At 41.8% G+C, this 16,077-nt stretch overlaps 1 protein-coding gene across 8 annotated transcripts in view; it reads left to right on the top strand.

The window, feature by feature from the left end:
• The window catches only part of KDM5A (lysine demethylase 5A), a 95,288-nt gene that overhangs the window by 11,896 nt on the left and 67,315 nt on the right, over nt 1-16,077 (top strand). For all 8 annotated transcript variants that reach the window (XR_012155918.2, XM_073320852.2, XM_073320910.2 and 5 more), the window contains 6 exons: nt 2,758-2,863; nt 4,496-4,584; nt 8,079-8,237; nt 9,351-9,470; nt 13,310-13,468; nt 15,408-15,589. Coding sequence is in view for 7 of the 8 variants with exons in the window: in XM_073320852.2 (XP_073176953.1) it covers nt 2,758-2,863; nt 4,496-4,584; nt 8,079-8,237; nt 9,351-9,470; nt 13,310-13,468; nt 15,408-15,589 (815 nt within the window). In the remaining variant the exon portion in view is untranslated. The remainder of the gene's footprint in view (nt 1-2,757; nt 2,864-4,495; nt 4,585-8,078; nt 8,238-9,350; nt 9,471-13,309; nt 13,469-15,407; nt 15,590-16,077) is intronic.

Raw genomic sequence — 16,077 nt, forward strand, 5'->3', positions numbered from 1 at the left:
TTGAAGTTGCAATATATATGGCTTTTTGGTATCTGTTGGAGATGGAAGTGAAAGCCTCATGGAAAGTTGGAGCGCGTTGCACTGTAAAAGTGGCATGAGACTTTTCCCATCCTATCCCTTTAATTCCATGCTTTCACAATTTTGAGTTGGGAGGTGTCTTGATGCAACCTTAAGTGTCACTAAATGAAGTGTGGGTTTTAATAATCTTGAATGTTTTTGATATTCATAGGTTAGTCTGTTTGTGAACAAGTGCTATTTGTTTTATAGGCATTTATTAGATAGAATTTTTTTGGTTGGTTCCCTTCTGGTTACATAACTTGTGCTTTTGATACATGTGGTGTTCCATTTACCTGATGAGAGGAATTAGTGGTTATAGATTGTGACGCAATCATTACCTTTTAAATCATTACCAATCATTACCTTTTAAAATATGTTTACTTAGAAGTATAATGGAATTAGAAGGACTAAGAATTGAGAAACATGGTTTTTATATTTAAAAAAAAAAAAGGCAGGAAAGCTTGATTTAATTTTTATAATTCTATCAAAAAGCAATGTGAGAAGAGAACTTGATAGATGTAATGTCTGGATTTTAGTAAAGAATGATAGTCAAGTTACTTTTTCAAAGGAAAGTAAGGATTGGGATTACGACAGGCAAATGGACTAAAAATTGCGTGAAAATCTGTAAATAGTGAAGATTTAATGAGAACATTGTGTTTGGGGGAAGGAGGTAATCTGATACCACTGGGATCTCTCATAAATCGCATTTTATCTGTTTTCATTAATCATATGGAGTAGTGGGAAAAAAGTGTTCCCATAAAATTAAAGGGACGCTGACTTGAAAAATCACATTTGTCTGAATGGTGTACCTATATACTAAAATATTTTATTGCTATGTTTTGGTTTATATGCTTTGTACATTCTCATGGACATCAAGATCAGTTACACCATTGTCCAATGTCAGTCAGTTTTTCACTTGCTAGAAAGATTTCTATGAACATAAAGAGGTGAACAGAAATACCCTTTAAAATGTAAGTAATTAAAAAAATCAGGACATATTGGACTGCTGTATCAAACTGTATTTTAAAGTCAGTTTTTAAAAATACAGGTTGATAGTGTCCCTTTAAATTATGAGTGGGAACATTACCATTACCAGTGGGAACAGAGGCATAACACAGATGATCTACCGGATATTTGAACATGAATAGAAAATAACTGATATTCAGAATGGAAAGTTGCAAGTTAATATACTGGCTGACAAAACGAGACCAAACACAGAATCCAGTTGGAGGGAAAATCTGGACAGCACTAGTGCTAAACAAAAACCAAAAAAAAACCCCTATGGTGACTAGCAAATGAGACTTGTGTTTCAGTCCATTTTGGCAGCCAACTAAAAGAACAAACATGAAAATTTGACATGAATACTTGGAAATTATATTCTCTGTTTATAGCATTATTGTCATTGCACATGGGGTTTCTCGTTCAGTTTTGAGCACAGCTCACCAGAAAGCTTTTTTTTTTTTTTTGACGTCACCAAGGATTGTGATAGGTGCCTTGCAGTACCAGCAGAGACCTGATTCATGCCCCCAAGGAGCTAACAAACTTATCTCAGACGTAATACAAGAAGAGTAAAAAGTTTGTAAAGGGGAGCAGGAGAAGGAAGGGCAGGCTAACATCAGTTGGTGCAGTTTCTCAGTGAGCATTAGTGGGCAGCATGATGGTTTAAAAATGTTTTAGTTGACTGGCTTGAAGGCTTTGTAGGAGCAGCAGGTCTTTAGGAAGGACTTGAATGAAGAAAAGGTAGTTGCCTGGTGTACCAGCTCAGGAAGGACATTCCAAGGGTAGGCAGTAGTATAAAAGAAAGTTTGTGGATAAAGTGAGAGAGTTTTTGAGAAGTAAGTGGACAGAAGATGTATTGAGGTTCTCATCTCTGGTGGAGTGGAGGTAATGATGGAATAAAACAAGGTTGGATAAACCTATATTACCTATTACAATGGAATCTGGGCTCATGACTTGGACTCCTAGGGACTATGGTAATACAAAAATAATGAGGCTCCGTTAGTTATGGAGGACTGTGAATGAATGGACAGGAAGGGACAAAACATTAGAAGAGAACATCCCTGCATTGTCAGGGGGATGGCCTGGATGACCTAATAAGTATTTTCCATTGCTTAATTCATATGATTTGAAGCGCACCATGTGTAGGTAGGGGCTGTGGGGAACAGTAAATCTGCCACTGCATCTGAAAATCCAAGCCCAGACAAGGATTCAAGAAGACCTATGAAGTGTGAACATCATCAATAGTTTGTGGATATATCCACTCACTCTAGGGAGCAGATGAAAGGTGCCACATAAATAATGTATTTATTAATATCAAACTTTTCCTGTTCCATAGTAACTTGGAAAGTGTTGCATTGATGTTTGATTGTTTTTGCCAGAAGTCAAACCTAGTCCTCCGTGATAACTTGTTGTATAGATTGACCTTTGTAACAAAACTTTTTAATGCTAAACGTGGAGACATCTGTTTGGAGAATTGGAAGGGAAGTTCCAGTCTGTGTTTCATTGCATTCCCATTCTTGCGTTTGGATACTGGGTTTGGGGATGAAAAGTCAGGCCTTCCATCTTCTATGGGTAAAGCAGATATTGTGAGCGTGAATGGGGCAATGAGAGGAAGAGAGTAGAGATACAAGTGTACAGTGAGTAGTGGAGACCTGGAAGGTAAATGCTGATGGTGTTGTGCTGATCTGGTCTTGTTTTCAGGCAGAGGCAGGAGAGATGAGTAGAAATACCGAGCTGAAGAAGCTGCAGATCTTTGGAGCTGGACCCAAGATGGTGGGACTGGCATTGGGAGCAAAGGATAAAGAAGGTAAATAAGCCTCTGGTTTATCCTGTGGGAAGGACTCTGAAACAGTCTTTTGAACCAAACCTTGCTGCTCTCTCTGGAGACAAGTGGGAAGAGGTCAAAATGAGCCACTATGACGGGAAAAAGTTAAACATTTTGGGATTTAATTCATGGGGAGGTTGACAGAACTCATGGTGGCTAACCACATTGGCTGGACTCTTAATTTGATCGTCATATTTCTTTATTTAGGAACCATACTGTACCAGTTGAGAATTACTGGACTTGAAAAAACACCAGTCACGCTAGATAAGCGCACAAATTGTAAGGTTTCAAAGTAGCAGTCGTGTTAGTCCATATTCGCAAAAAGAAAAGGAGTACTTGTGGCACCTTAGAGACTAACCAATTTATTTGAGCATAAGCTTTCGTGAGCTGCATCCGATGAAGTGAGCTGTAACTCACGAAAGCTTATGCTCAGATAATTTTGTTAGTCTCTAAGGTGCCACAAGTACTCCTTTTCTTTTTGCAAATTATAAGGGTAATCCACTTTGTTTCATGATGTACCTGGATCTCCTGTAAAGATCAGCAAGGGAGGGTTTGCCCTTCCCCAGTCATATACAGCTTGATACAACTGGCAGTTTACTTCTGGGGGAATTCTGTGCCTAAAAATTGTGCACACAACATTTTAAAATTCTGCATATTTTATTTGTCAAAATAACACAATATAATCACTCCAGTTTCAATTATTTTGGTAACTTGTTTCAAAATACCTGTCAACAAGTATGTCGTCAATACAGACAACAGCAAAAAAGACTCTCCCAGGAGTAGAGAGTTAAAAAAACCCCTACAACAACCCAGTTCCAGTTGGTAGGTGCTGGAGACGGGCTGTTTGGGGCCTCCAGAGCCCAGACACCTGGAGTCCCAGAGCCCAGCTGCGGGGCACCCTCTGGCCCAGACACCCACACCCTCTTCTACCCAGAGCTGAGTCACAGGGCATCTCACTCCCCCTCAGAGCCCAGCCACAGGGCACCCTCTGGCTCAGACACCCATACACCCCTCCCCCTGGGGCAGCCCCTGGCCCAGACACCAGTCCGCCATTCCCCACAGATCTCAGCCATGGGGCAGCCTCTGGACACCAGGTCCCCTCTCCTCCTCTTCCCCCCACACCCCACAGAGCTCAGCTGTGGGGCAGCCCCCAGCTCACACACCAGCACCCTCTTTACTCCTCCCAACTTCTTTACTGTCCTGCCGGGGGACATGGTGTGGTGCAGCCCTGCCCTTCCTTGCCCTTTGCCAGAGTTGGCTGAGTCTCTCAGGTCCTCTCCTGTCCCAGGATCCAAGAGCGTGTAGCCTCAAGCCCTGCCAGGCTGGGCACTCCGCTCACTGCGAGTTGGGCTCTGCAGGATCCAACGACCCCTAGTGGCGGCCAGAAGTTCTGTTTGGGAAACAATTCTGTGAAATTCTGCAGTTTGCAGGGGTGCAGAATTCTCCCAGGAGTACACTGGTCAGGTACACCAAAGAGTTCTGGCTTTCTCTACAGCACTAAGTAGTATTGCTGCCAAAGGCAGGGTACCAGGCTGGACTTGACATGATCCTTGTATGTTGGCTCTTTCTTTACGCTGTATTAATGAAATGTATGTGACTTTATTTTACTTCAAGACGAGGTCTCTCGAAGACGCAAAGGTACCAAGTCAGAAGCGTTTGGCATGCAGATGAGGCAGCGCAAAGGGACAATTTCTGTCAACTTCGTAAGTGTGATTTCTTTGCTCTGGAGCACATGAGGAAATGAAGCTTGGGTTACTTTCTGATTTATTTGTGCCGTTGGGAAAATAGGGCACTGTAACAGATATTAGATTATCTGCTGTATGGTGAGAATTTGAATTAATCACAGGAAAAACATTCCATTTTAGGTTGCGATTCTACCTTAGTTTGTCAGAAAAGAAGGGTATTCTATCCTGAAGAGGCTGGCCCGAGACTCAGGAGATCTAACTTAAATTCTCTCCTCTGCCACAGATGTTCTGTATGATCTTGGGCAAATTGGTTTGTGTCTCTGTGCTTCAGTTCTCCAACTGTAAAATGGAAATAGCCGTACTCTCCTTCCTCAGTGATATTATAAGAAAAAATACATTAGATTGTGAATATACCACAGTAATGGATACCATATGAGTATCTAAGATAGTCTAAACCAGTGCTTCTCAACCTTTTTGATACAAGGGACTGGCTTGCTGCTGTCCTAAGCTATGTCAGGGAAATATCTGGAACCAGCGCCAGTCCACAGGCTGGTCGTTGAGAAACACTGGTTTAAATTACTGAAAACAGGACTGAAAACTGCTTTTTTGAGATGAAACGTCTCATTTTTGTTAGTCTACAGGGAGAAAAATAAAGGGAAGAAATAAAATCTGTGTAGCTGTTTGATACTTGAGCATGGAAAAACAGCGTATAGTTTCTTTTATTTTATTGGATAACTCAAATGGCGTTATTTAAACTGTCATACTTGGTATGTGTACACAATCCTGAATAAGGATTAGTACTTCTAACATGTCTAAATTAAGTTCTGCACACTTCAAAAACAGCATACTGAGCATGCAGAATGCATTATTTTTCCTTAGCTTCAGAAAGTCTTCCCAAAGCTTGTTGTGGTTATTTGAAACATTAGTTATTCCCAGTTCAAGGAAGGGCTGTGGGACCTTTAACAAAAACTCAAATGAAATCTTTTAGATGAAGAAATGGCTTCTGAGTTAATTTATGGGGGTCATAAATTGCAATTTAAAGCAGCAGCAGCTAGGTGCTTGGAAGCAGATGGTGTTACCAGTGTGAATAGGCCTGAGCTTGTCTCACTTTCAAAACTAAAAGAACTGGATCCATTTAGTACTTAGATGAGTTACTTGCTGAGAGTACATGATATTTCTAGGCTTGCTGTTTCTCCATGACAGGAATGGCTGCTATTAGTGATTTTCATTTTTTACATAAGAAAATTTTTACAATAAAATCTTATCTAGTCAGTTTTCACTTATAAGGACACCTGATTTTTGATTCCTGTTTGTGTTATCTCACACTTGTGGGTGGGGTTCAAATAAGGTAGCAATAAAAGCAGAAGCTTGCAGCTATATTGCCTTGGCTGTGGTCTTGTAAAACCAATATAAATGAATGCTGTTTGGGTATGGATAGTAGTTGAATGAGAGACCTTCAAGGAGGTAAGTCTCTGAAATGTACATGTCCTGTACGTCAGTCTATAGTTGTCGTCTGAAGAATATACTACTATAGTTTTGGTTGTCCTCCTTCCCTACCCATTTATTATTTTACCTTTGTGTAAAATGGTAATTCTGTGCAAAAAATGCATAAATGCAAAAACATTGAGGATTTAATTGCACAAAAGTCACAAGATTTGAGAGTCCCACAGCAACCATAAATATGCTTTTGTGTGTTTGCTTTACAGTATGGCTTTGATATTTAATCACACGTTAACTGTGCTGTAATACAAAATGTTGCACGTGTGTATTGAAGATGATGGAAAAAGGGCAGTGCTGTAGGATCATAGTATTGCTTGGTGGGAGTTGCTATACTAAATGTTGCAAAACAGTTTCAATTGTAATCCCCTATTTCTACACACTTTGTTTCTGAAAGTAACCTGTTTGGCTGATGCCTTCCATCAAGAGCCTCTGCCATATCAGTTTTCTTGAGTTTGTTTGAGATGGTGTATTTTTCCTCCCCTCCTTCTCTGTGTTTAAAAAATAAATAAAACACCACAACAAAAAACCCATCACACTTTTAGACATTGTTAGGACACAAATAGCTTAAGTTTGAAACTTGGCCTGGATGTGATCTTCCATGAAGACTAGTGTTTTCACTAAATCTGGAAAATGGTGGACTTTTGCAGAATTCTGACCATTTGAAAATTTCCCATCAAGCATATGTAATTGAAAACTATGAGATTTTAAGGAGCATTGCATGCTTGCACACCTAGGGTGTGCATCCTCTCCTAAACAGGATGGAATATCAGTAGGGCTTTGCCTTACATGATACATTCCTGTTGTGTTTCAGTCACTTAAAAGACTTGATGTTGTAGTGACAGCCTGACTTAGTTAAAACTACTGTCATCCTGTCTTGCTTTTTAGGCTACATAATAAAAAGATACAATCTGGGTTGTCTTTCATCTGTTGGGAATAATGGGGGAATTTGGATCAAGTAATGTATTACATTTGAGTGTTCTAGTAACTGATTAAACGTAAAATTATTCTTCAGATACAGCAGGTGAGTAATGGACTAATGTATTTCGATTGTATCACAGCTCAGATTTATAAAACAAACATTTTAGGGACTTCAGCTATTTTTCTCCCTAAAATATACCCATCTTTACGGATCCTGGAGCTATATTTCTGTGACAAGCTCTAGCAGGAGGGACTTTGTGACCTTGATTGTGCAGTAATTTCCTTGGTTTTTGAGACAGTTCTTCAGGTCAGACAGTAAATGAGGAAGTGGTTTGCGGGAGCATGAGTTCTTACACTTTTACTTTGCTACTTGGAGTCCTTACCTTCATGTAATCAAAGAAGAATAAAGATGAAGGGGAAGGATTGTTAGCACTGGTGCATGTAGCTTTTGCCTTTGGATTCTCAGCTTGTAATTTGCAATGTTTCTCTGTTCCTGGGCTGGTCTATTTTTTGTCTCTGCGTTTGAGAACAGCTTCAGATATAATTTCACTCATATTGTGGATACTGATGTGGTGCCTATTTTTGATCTAGCCACAGGGGCTCTTGCAGAGTGCACTGTGCAGAGATCTAATTTGAATTAACCGTCATTGGGGTTCAGAGAGTGGGAAAGCATTCATACTGAGGATGTGGCAAGGATGGATCCTCATCTTCTCAAAATTAATGTAAAATAGTTCTTCTAGTTAAAGTAAATGAGTTCTTCAAGTTATCTATTTGGAAGATACTTGATAATGCCCTTCCTCCCCCTGTAGCTCAGCTAGATGGATATTCCCTAGCTCCCTACCATCTTGTGTCTTTTCAGATTCTCAGATGTATGGCTGCCTTGGAAGGCAGGAGCTCAGTGGAGGTTTATCAGTGCTTCTCTTGTGGGGTAAGGTGGTGGGAGGGAGAGGATTCCCTGATGTCGAAGTATCAGATTTCAGCACTGTGTACTGTTGCATAGCTAGTAAGACTCTCTAGCAAGGCAGCTTATGGAAGGCAGCATCTGGGTAATGGAGACTGATCATAACATTACACTGACTTTTTTTTCTCCACAGGTTGATCTGTATGTTTGCTTGTTTTGTGGCCGCGGAAACAATGAGGACAAACTGCTATTGTGTGATGGATGTGATGATAGCTACCACACTTTTTGCTTGATTCCCCCTTTGCCTGATGTGCCCAAGGGTGACTGGAGATGCCCGAAATGCGTTGCTGAGGTACAAGAACTACTCAAGCTCTCTGCATCTAATCATGTTGTTAGGAAGAGCCATTTGCAATGGTAGCTCAGCCCTTTGGGCGCTGTCTTCTTCCTCTTGTCCTTGGAGCAGAATGTGTAGGTTTATATTTCGTTTGGGATATTGTCAGGATGTGACCTGTGACTGTGTCTCCAGAGGCCCCTTGTTCCGCAGACACAGCTGCTGGGTAGCATAAGAAGGAAGAGCGTCTGCCGGGGAAGCTTAAAATTCTCTGGGCAGCTGAACTCTGCATAGTAAGAGCTGGGATTGAATTTGAGTTACCAGAGGGTGTTAATAAAAAGTAACTAGCCATCAGCTGTGTGACATGTTTGCATGTTCAGATATACCTCTGTGTACATAAATGCTGTCAGAGGGCTCTATTGGTGTTGAAAGGGGCATCGCGGAAATAGGCAAGGTGGACTAGCCTGGGATGTGACCAAGGCTGCTGTTTGCCCCCTCTCTGTGGATAAGACAGTGAAAGAAACTCCTCTGAATCTGTGCATGTCAGATGACTCAAGTTACTAACCAATTAGCATAAGACCATTATACCAAAGCAGTTATCCGAATAAACCCTCTTACCCCTTCCTCCCGCCCTCCACATATGCTTATCTTCTCCACCGCTAAACCAGCTACTGACTTACTAAAACACGGTGGGTGAGGTAACATCTTTTATTGGACCAGCTTCTGTTGGTTACCTCACCCACCTTGTCTCTCTAATATCCTGGGACTGGTGTGGCTACAGTTACACTGCGTTACTAAGACTTAAGTTTTGCTCTAGTGCAGTTCTGCTACAGCTGCTTGTCTTCGTGCCCGAATCTCACATAATCCCCTTTTCGCTTAAGACTGCCTAAGTATCTTTGCTGTCCCTTGTTGTTCTGCCTTTTGGAGCGCAGGTGAAGCAGTCAGCTTGAACATGTTAGTTTGGCTGCCCAACTGTTAGTTGTGTGGTAGGAGCTGCCCCATATGCAGAAAGCAATTGAAACCAGTATTTTGCTTTTGTATTAGCCAAGAATACTGACCTAGACCCTGATCTCCAGTAGGAGCCTGGCTGCTCGTCATCAGCTGTAGGAGTAATATTTGTATTGCCTCTCCTAGGAATGTAACAAACCGCGTGAGGCCTTTGGATTTGAGCAGGCTGTCAGGGAGTACACCCTCCAGAGCTTTGGAGAGATGGCGGATAACTTCAAATCTGATTACTTCAACATGCCAGTCCACGTAAGTATCCCTATTTGTCAGGATTTGTTACTGGGGAAGGCACTGAAGTATCAGCTGACAAAGTTTTTGATGGGCATCTCATGATTGACTTAAAGGGGCAATGTCAGTTTGAAATATGTGAACAAATGGTTTCGCTTTCTGGCATCTGGTCACGTCTCCTTCAGTTTCCCCTCTTTCTGCTGGTCGTCTGCTATTTCCTTCTGATGGATGGGTGACTTAGGCCTATACCCCTGCACAGTACTCTGGCCAAACTATTAAATTCCTTCCTTTTTCAGGGTTCAGCAAACCAGACAGTCCAAGTAATGTATGTATTCTTCCTCTAGCCCTTCCCCAAGCTTCACCTTGTATTTAATCCTTTTGACTCAGGCATGCTTCAAGTCTTTTGACCCCTGTTACACACCTGGACGAGTGTCCTCCTCACCTCCTCCATGGATGGTCACCAGACTGCTGTATTGGAACCAATGTTTGAATTGCACATGTTTCCATATCCACTGGGTTTGAGCAGCATCCAGACACTCATGCTAGTTCTTACCTCTCATGCACACTCCTGGGGTGCAGACTCCCTGTCTGGCACTCCCTCCTTGGGATGTGGGATCCTGCAGTCCAGCTGCCTTGGGCTCAAAGTCAAGTGTTTACCCACCCCCTTCTCTGTCCTCCCTCTTAAGTCGCCCCACCAGCTAATGCACATTTTCCCTAGCGATGGACATTCTGGTATTCAGTTCAGCTCTTTGGTGATGTGTGGCTGATAAAGTAAGGTACACAAGTTTTGTAAAGGAACTTTTTAATCGCATACACACAACTTTACTCTTAGACAGTATAGGGAATATACATCTCTATGCATAAACAACAAACAGCTGAATGTATTTCCCTCCTTCAGTCCTCTATTCCTGAGACGCTTTTAGGTTTAGTTTCCCTCCTTCAGGGCACCCAGGTCCCTCTGACCTTCCACTCTTTCTGCACAGTCTTCTGGTTATGTTGAAGGACTTCCCTCCTCTTGTCAGAGAGTGTGTCCCATTTTAAAAGCAAGTCTGATGTTTCTTCCTGCTTCTTTTCTCATACTGAGATTTTCCCTTCTCCCTGCTTTCAAGTAGGGTTGCTGAAAGAGGGTCAGTAAAAGTCGGTGACTCAGACTGTTGCCCTCATGGTACCATCTGGGAACGGCTCTTCAGTTGCTGATGATCCTGTTTCAGATTCTCAGACCTGGTCTGTCTTCTGCCATAAAATGGAACAGATTAGTCATAAATAGAGTTCATAAAATCAAATGGAATTCACACCTTTCTTGAGTTCAGTCAGTGGTCTTCACTAGGATTAACCAGCTAATGCAGGGTTGAAAGGAGGACTTTGTCCCTCGCTGGAAGCCCGCAAGCAAAACCAGTCCCCCCAGGTCTTGAGTTCGTACTAGTGATGTGCTGCCTCAGGCCTTTTGTCCTTATTTCACCCCATCTTGAGACCATTCTGTGAACTCTGTTCTTGTCTACAACCCACTTTCCGGACTTAGTGTTCTCTTCATGGAGAGCCCTTTAGTTTTCACTTCCTGGTCTCTGCAGTCACCTTCTGCTCCTTGCATATATTTGGACTCTGGATAGCCTTCCTCCAAGTCCTACCCTCCCTTTTCTTAACTGAGCCTTAGGCTTTTTGTATAGTTCAGTCATTTGACTCCCCTCCCTCATGATCACATGAACCACTGGGACTATATTGCTCATCAGTCCCTCCTGGGGACTATCTCCCAGCATGTTCTTCTTTAAAGGGCGGAGTTCTATAAGATTTGGATTAGTGGCACTTTCTTTTAAAGGGCCTAGTATACTCTGTTACCCTAGCTGGTTTAACAAGTTTCAGATACCACTGCTCTCCGCTCCATACCAAGTTTTATTTTTAAAAACTACTTTTTCTTATTTATAAAAATGTCTATGATGTGTGTGAGAACCATACAAACTGGAGAAACAGACTATGGTCTAGTTATACAGAAAGAGCTGTCAGATGTGTAATATACAATATATAAGCCCTCAAATGAGAGAGAAGTTTCCCCAGTAATCTTTTTTGCTGTAATAATCTAGGGATGGATTTGTGATTCAGTCACAGGACTGAAATGGAAGCTCTAGGTTCTGTTACTATTTCTGCTGTAGATTTCCCATAGCGTGGCACCTTGAACAAGACACATAATCTCTCTGCTTTGTTTCTTCCATCTGTAAAATGGAGATAATACTTCCTTAGCTGATAGGGTATGTGCCGCTGCATTAATGTTTGTGAAATACTGTGGTGATAAGCACCATAGAAAAGCCAATATAAAAAAATAACTTTAGTGTTACTTGTAGCAATGATAGATTAAAAAAAGTTTCAGGCAAATGTGGTTAAGTTTGTTGTCCAATTAACACTCCAGAATTAGTGAATAGTTTCCTTTTTGGAAAGGAGCACCTTGCTCAAGTAGAAACAAAAGAATCTTTCTGCCTCTTGTATTTCTTATAAATCTGTGAGTGGCTGAGAGTTTAGGGGCTCGGGGAAGAGGACACTGGTCTGCTTGACCCAAATGGACAGCTGTTATCCAATTTGTTGTGATAGATGCACAGTCTGGTTCTTTGTTCAGTGAGTATCAGTCTGTTCTGAAGATCCGATTGAATTATTGCATATGTCATGGTTGCTGTCTTCCTTTCTGATGGGTATGTGGATAACCTGGTCTGGTGATGAAATTACATAAGAATGGCCATATTGGGTCAGACCAAAGGTCCATCTAGCCCAGGATCCTGTCTTCCGACAGTGGCCAGTGCCAGGTGTCCCAGAGGGAATGAACAGAGCGGGTAATCATCAAGTGATCCATCCCCGGTCACCCACTCCTAGCTTCTGGCAAACAGAGACTAAGGACACTATCCCCGTCCATCCTGGCTAATAGCCGTTGTTGGACCTATCCTCCATGAACTTATCTAGTTCTTTTTTGAACCCTGTTATAGTCTTGGCCTTCACAACATCCTCTGGCAAGGAGTTCCACGGGTTGACTGTGTTGTGTGAAAAACTACCCCATAGTCCATGATGTAGTAGTCCTTAATGGACACATTTGGAGTGCAGAACATTTGCTCATTTTTTTTTATTCTTCTAGAATTATGGGGCTATTTGTTTTTTATTAGTTTTTCTTACTAGAACTATCTCTGGGCAGTTTGTCTCTAATCATCCTAGCTTTCTTTTCCACCCACTCCTTCCCACACAATGTGACATCCTGCTTCTAAAGCCTGGTCTACACTACAGAGGTCATCATAAGGCTGCTTACCTTGTCCTAACTCTGTAAGCATCACTACAATGTCAATATAAGTTGCACACTACACCGACCTAACAACTCCACCTCAGCAAGAGGAATAGTGCTTAAGTCGATGTAATTAGGGTGACGCAGTGTCTATGTAGACACTGCATTACTTACGTTGGCTGTCAGCCCGCCGGGCTGACAGCTGGAGCCCTCCTTGCCCCCCTGGGGTGACAACTGTCAGCCCCCACACTGCCCCACTTAAGTCAGTGCAAGCACACACCACCTGCAGAAGGAGGGTAGTGTGGATATGTAAAACGCCCATAATTACTGCGGTGGCTGTACGTCAACCTAACTTAGGTCGACTTAATTTTGTAGTGTAGATAAGTGTGTAATTTTGTAGTGTAGATAAGTGTAGTGTAGATAAGGTGTGAGGAATGGCAAAAAAAAATTTATGATTTCTGTGGAACTTGATTCTTGTGTGTGGTGTGGGAGGAGACTGGATTTAATGTCTGATCTGTGAGGTGTTGGGAAAGATGTATTATCAGTTTTGGGTGGGTTTTTTTTACCCTGGGATAATGCTGCATGCCTTGGAATGCCTTTGTCTTTACAGATGGTTCCTACTGAGCTGGTGGAGAAGGAGTTCTGGCGACTGGTGAGCAGCATTGAGGAGGATGTCATTGTGGAGTATGGGGCTGATATCTCATCCAAGGACTTTGGAAGTGGCTTCCCTGTGAAGGATGGCCGTCGAAAGATGATGCCAGAAGAGGAGGTGTGAATGGGGAAATGTTAACTGACCCCAAATCTTGCAGAACAGGAAGTTGCACTTCATTTAAGCATTTAGGACTGAAATTGATGTGGATTTTTGCAGTTTTGTGAAGAAAAATGGTGATAGCTTTTACATGTGCCAACATTTTTCGGGCAAATGTGATCTGGAGGCTAAGGGAGGGGGATCAGAGTCAAGACACCTAGGTTTCATTCCTGGCGCAGTCATTGATTTACTATGACTGACCAATTATTTTTCTTGCTGCAGTTCTCACCTGTTTTGCATGGCTGTTCCAAGGGTTAATCTTTGTAAAGTGCTCTTCAGGTGAAGGTTGTGATAGAAATGCAAGGTATTAAGGCAGTACTCAGCATGCATTTCTGAACCGTTCTCAGCATAAGGAGACTGACAGGATTTTTTCCTGAACTCTTCAACTTTCTATTAACTACCAGAACATCAGCCTTCTTATCCAGATGTTCTATATTTAGAATCTATTGAGGATAAGTTAAAAGGATTGGTTTTCAATTGTTCTCCTTACCTGTATCTTCTCATATTCCCAACATACAGCATATGCCATACTATCATAAGCAGTAGAAAGGGAAAAGAACCACTAAATAATCTTGTCCATCTTCTCCAGACATGCCTACAGTAACTATTACTAGGACTCAAGTTATCTCAGTACCCTTTCATGGCTTCTGCTCTGTTTAATTTAGCTAATATGAGTTGCTGATAGCCTGCAATACATCTGCCATCCTGGAATGTGGGCTGGTGTGAAAGAACTATGATGAGCATTTGAGACATGTTATATATGAATACAGTTCTTAACTTTTTGTCTTTCTGGTGGTAGCATGTTGAGGTATCTGAAGTTAGAGGTGAATTTGGGATCATCTGAGCAGTGACTTGCTGCTATTCTTTTGCCTCCATACTTTTTTACCATCACAAGTGTTATTTACTCTAACCATAATACAAAAACTAGAGTCGCCTGATAAAATTAATAGGCAGCAGGTTTAATTCAAGCCACAGGAAATAATTTTTCCACACAATGTACAGTTAACCTGTGGAACTCATTGCCATGGGATATTGTGATGACCAAAAGTATAACTGGGTTCAAAAACCAACTAGATAAGTTCATGGAGGATAGGACCGTCAATGACTGTTAGCCAAGATGGTCAGGGATGCAACCCCAAGCTCGGGGTGACTAAACCTCTGGCTGCCAGAAGCTGGAAGGGAATGACGGTTGGATCACTCCAACTGCCCTATTCTGTACAGTCCCTCTGTAGCTCTGGCATTGGCCAATGTCGGAGACAGGATACTGGGCTAGATGGACCATTGATCTGACTGGGTATGGCAGTTTTTATGTTTTTAGCAAGTACAGTAAAGGAGTTCTCCTGTTTTTAAGTATGTACCCTTCAAGCAGTTTTTATAAAAAAAGGTTAAGATCAGTCATTCTGCAGTAAAATGGGCCTTTGAGTAACTGATTTCCCAGAATATGGTTCACAAAGATGTAGTAAGACTTGAGTTTCATGATTTCTTTGAAGTGTGTTCAAGGCTTGAATTTTGCCTTCAGGATATCATGCTGATGTCATTTGCTACCCACTTTGTAGGGACCAGTGCTTTACTTGCAGCGAAAGAACAGGGAAGAGTGAAAGTCTTAAGCATGTTTAGGTTTCTATCTAAACCAATATCTAGTGAGAGAATTACTTCAATGCAGGCCTAACAGGATTGGCTGCTAATTAAGGTCTAAGGAGTAGTTGGAAGACTTGATTAAGTGCTTGATATCAAGAAATACTTCCCACTTCTGAAGCATCAGCATGGCAGAATACCAATCAAAGGCTAATATGTAAATTAATAGGCTGCTCCATTTATCCTGAGGGCTACCTTTTCCTTAGGCTTGTTAGAGTATTTGAATGGTTTTCTGACTTCACAGCTTTCTCCCTTTCTTTGGCAGGAATATGCACTTTCTGGTTGGAACCTGAATAACATGCCAGTGTTGGAACAGTCAGTCCTCGCTCATATCAATGCAGATATCTCTGGCATGAAGGTGCCCTGGCTGTACGTAGGGATGTGCTTCTCCTCTTTCTGCTGGCACATTGAGGACCACTGGAGCTATTCCATCAATTACCTGCACTGGTATGGTCTCTCTTCTTGTCACCCTCTTTCCTTACATTGCCTTGATTGCTCTTAACTGATGCAATTCTTCATTTAATACCTGTGCCTGGTGCTATCCATTCTTATTATTGTTTGTTCGAGACCAAAGGCCCGTAAGAGAGAGAAGCGGTTCATTTCCTTAGAATGAGACTGACACTAATAGGAGAGATGGATGAAGATATCATTGTATAAAGCACCTCGGTGTTAGCCCTTTGGTTACATGTAGATGTTTAAACACCATCACCAGTGACAATGGAAAATTCTGTTCTACAGACATCCTTTCTGAGCAAGTCTTGGTGCACTCATTTAATCAAGCAATCCTGTTGGCTGGATGATAAGCTGCTTTATAATGCAGTTTAGAAGTAGTATGTTACATCAGAGCAAATAGCTGAGCAGCTCTATCTTGATGTAGTGGTGCTCACACTACTGCCAGTTAGGAATCTCACAGTGATGTTAACTTAATGTTAGGC

Source organism: Lepidochelys kempii, chromosome 1 (genome assembly GCF_965140285.1).
Source record: "Lepidochelys kempii isolate rLepKem1 chromosome 1, rLepKem1.hap1, whole genome shotgun sequence".
Taxonomy (NCBI): domain Eukaryota; kingdom Metazoa; phylum Chordata; order Testudines; family Cheloniidae; genus Lepidochelys; species Lepidochelys kempii.